The 2517-nt window shown below is 39.7% G+C and overlaps 1 protein-coding gene across 8 annotated transcripts in view; it reads right to left on the bottom strand.

Moving 5' to 3' along the window:
* Positions 1-2517, bottom strand: part of gramd1ba (GRAM domain containing 1Ba) — a 31580-nt gene that overhangs the window by 20189 nt on the left and 8874 nt on the right. For all 8 annotated transcript variants that reach the window (XM_010768914.1, XM_010768915.1, XM_010768912.1 and 5 more), the window contains 4 exons: positions 2218-2302; positions 927-1030; positions 462-557; positions 138-218 (listed from right to left, as the gene is read on the bottom strand). In XM_010768914.1, coding sequence (XP_010767216.1) covers positions 138-218; positions 462-557; positions 927-1030; positions 2218-2302 — 366 coding nt within the window. The remainder of the gene's footprint in view (positions 1-137; positions 219-461; positions 558-926; positions 1031-2217; positions 2303-2517) is intronic.

Genomic DNA, 2517 nt, shown 5'->3' with positions numbered 1-2517 from the left:
AGGCAGATTTTTTTCGGCTGCGTATTTTCAAATTCTAGCGCACTCGAGCTGGTTTCTCCATTCTTACCTACCCCACCGTTAAGTGATAAACATTAGCAGCACGCCCCCCTGAACAATGACAGTGTGGGTGGTCTCACCTTCTCCAGGAGAGCGTTCTGCCACAGTCTGAACATCATCATGTACGTCCGGTCCCTCGCCCCGAAAGAGCTGAAAAAGTGCTGAAAGAAGAGTACAGTGAACAGTGAGATTACAGATGGATGAATTCATGGAAAAGTATTTTTAAGAAGTCGTTTTTTTATCATTTGTATTATTTGGAACACTGAAAACCTGTCTGACAAAAGGCTGAATCTTCTTTTTAATGCTAATGCCTATTCTTTATTGGTAAGAATGCCTCTTACATATAAAATGAATTTTCTGAGATTGTACAGTAGTGAATAATAAAGGTATGGATGAGGAAGTACCTTGTCGTTGTCGGTGCAGAGCTGGATGGCGTTGGGGATGAGGCGGGCCGTCTTCTCCTTGGTCATGGAGCAGATGTCCTTCAGTCGCACCATCAGCTTGAGAGGAAAGAGCAGATATCATGTATAGGTTAATACCTCTTACCAAAGAGAGAAAAAGTCACTTTTCTAAGCTCTAATCATGTGTCTCTGTGTTGAATCATTTTTATACCAACATGTGTGTCTCCTCCAAAGCAATAATATATATTTTAAGACTCAGCCTTAATTATATACAGTAACAAATGGAAAGAGGAAAAGTGCTGCTTGCTTATGTTGAAATTGTGATATTTTTGTGAAACAAATTATCTAGGATTTGTTTTCGTGTTGATGGCCAAAACAAAGTCAATACCAATATTTTCCAAACCAGTCTTTACACTATTGTACGGCCCCATACGAGCTCGATATGAAAAGTGAGAGGCGTGTCCTCACCAGAGTTTCCCATCGGAAGATGTTGCTGTAGAAACAAATCCAGTTCTCTGAGAGGTAGAGGCGTCCCTGCAGGAGGATGTCTCGCTGCAGGGCACATGAGTAATCTGGAAGGAGTTAAAGGTCAAAGGTCAACGAAAGACAACTGTGTTTTAAAACAGACCTCTACCATTGAGCTGGGAGCTCAGGGAGCATGGGAGCGCCATCACGAGTCCATAGCATTGAAAAGCAAAGGATAATGTTATTGACTAAGAGGTCATGTGGAAAGGATGAAGGCAGGATGTCAGCAGTTGAGGCCATGGGAGCAACACTTTTTCAATAGTTGTCATCTTTGCTATTGAAGTACATTTTAGTGTATGTATGCATATCAGTGCAGTGCAGACGAGCACTTTCAAAGACTGTAAGCCTCTCAAACAAAGTTTGTAGAAATATGCTCCCTCACCCACCCCCCCTTTGCTTAGTTTCTCTCAATTGCTATTGCCTATGGGACGTGATAACATTATTTGATAGACCACAAGTTTCCAACATTTTTCCTCAAAGGACCCTTAAAGGTGAGGTAGGTAATTTTGGAGAAACCAGCTTGAGTGCGCTAGAATTTGAAAATACACAGCCGGAAAAAATCTGCCACTTCCTTACAGAGCCCCTCCTCCAACACACAGGAACGCGCACATGACCAATGAGGGCACGAGATAAGTTTGTGCACAGATGGAAGGCTGACAGGCAGGTAGGCCATCCAGTTATTTTAGCCGGGCCGGCTCAGATGATTGTTCGTGCTTTTTACAGTACTACGGCTTCCACAGATGACATTTTTTTATGGATTTTTTGTCAAAGCACTTAAGATATTCATTGCTATCGGGATGTTAAGAGCATTCCATGGAATATAACAAAAAGTGTATCTCAAGCCGGTTTCTCAAACTTACCTACCCCACCTTTAAGTAGATAAAAACCCTGACGTGGTGACATAGTTTCATGAATACTCCATATTATGTTCAATGCATAGCAATAAAACACAGCAACTTACACACTTTAAAGTAAAGCCAGGTATTGAATGCAGTAGGTCTGTGTAAAACAAGTCGTTTAGATTCATTTTGGGTAGATTTATCTTTTTAGAGAAGTGGCAAAACAGTAAAATTCCCTTAAAACTATTTTATCTTCAAACTATATATATATATATATATATATATATATATATTTGTCGATTTCTTCTTTTGATAATGTATTGATAATGTGATATTGTTGAACTTCTATTCATTATAGCGACCCTGACGCAGTTTGATGCCTGCTTCAGACTCACCCACGATGAGGCGTTCAGTGTCCGGCAGCTGCTTGAAGAGCTTCCTGAAGTCCTCATTGCGCTGCTTGTAGGTTGGACTCAATACCTACGGAGACAAAAAACATGTTTATATATTGACAGTGTATACAGGACTGTCTCAGAAAATTAGAATATTGTGATAAAGTTCTTTATTTTCTGTAATGCAATTAAAAAAACAAAAATGTCATACATTCTGGATTCATTACAAATCAACTGAAATATTGCAAGTCCTTTTATTATTTTTAATATTGCTGATTATGGCATACAGACTTAAGAAACTAC

Source organism: Notothenia coriiceps, unplaced genomic scaffold, assembly GCF_000735185.1.
Source record: "Notothenia coriiceps isolate Sejong01 unplaced genomic scaffold, NC01 NC01_scaffold00006105, whole genome shotgun sequence".
NCBI lineage: Eukaryota > Metazoa > Chordata > Actinopteri > Perciformes > Nototheniidae > Notothenia > Notothenia coriiceps.
The sequence above is the reverse complement of the archived record's forward strand: the minus strand, read 5'-3'. Positions and strand labels throughout refer to the sequence as shown.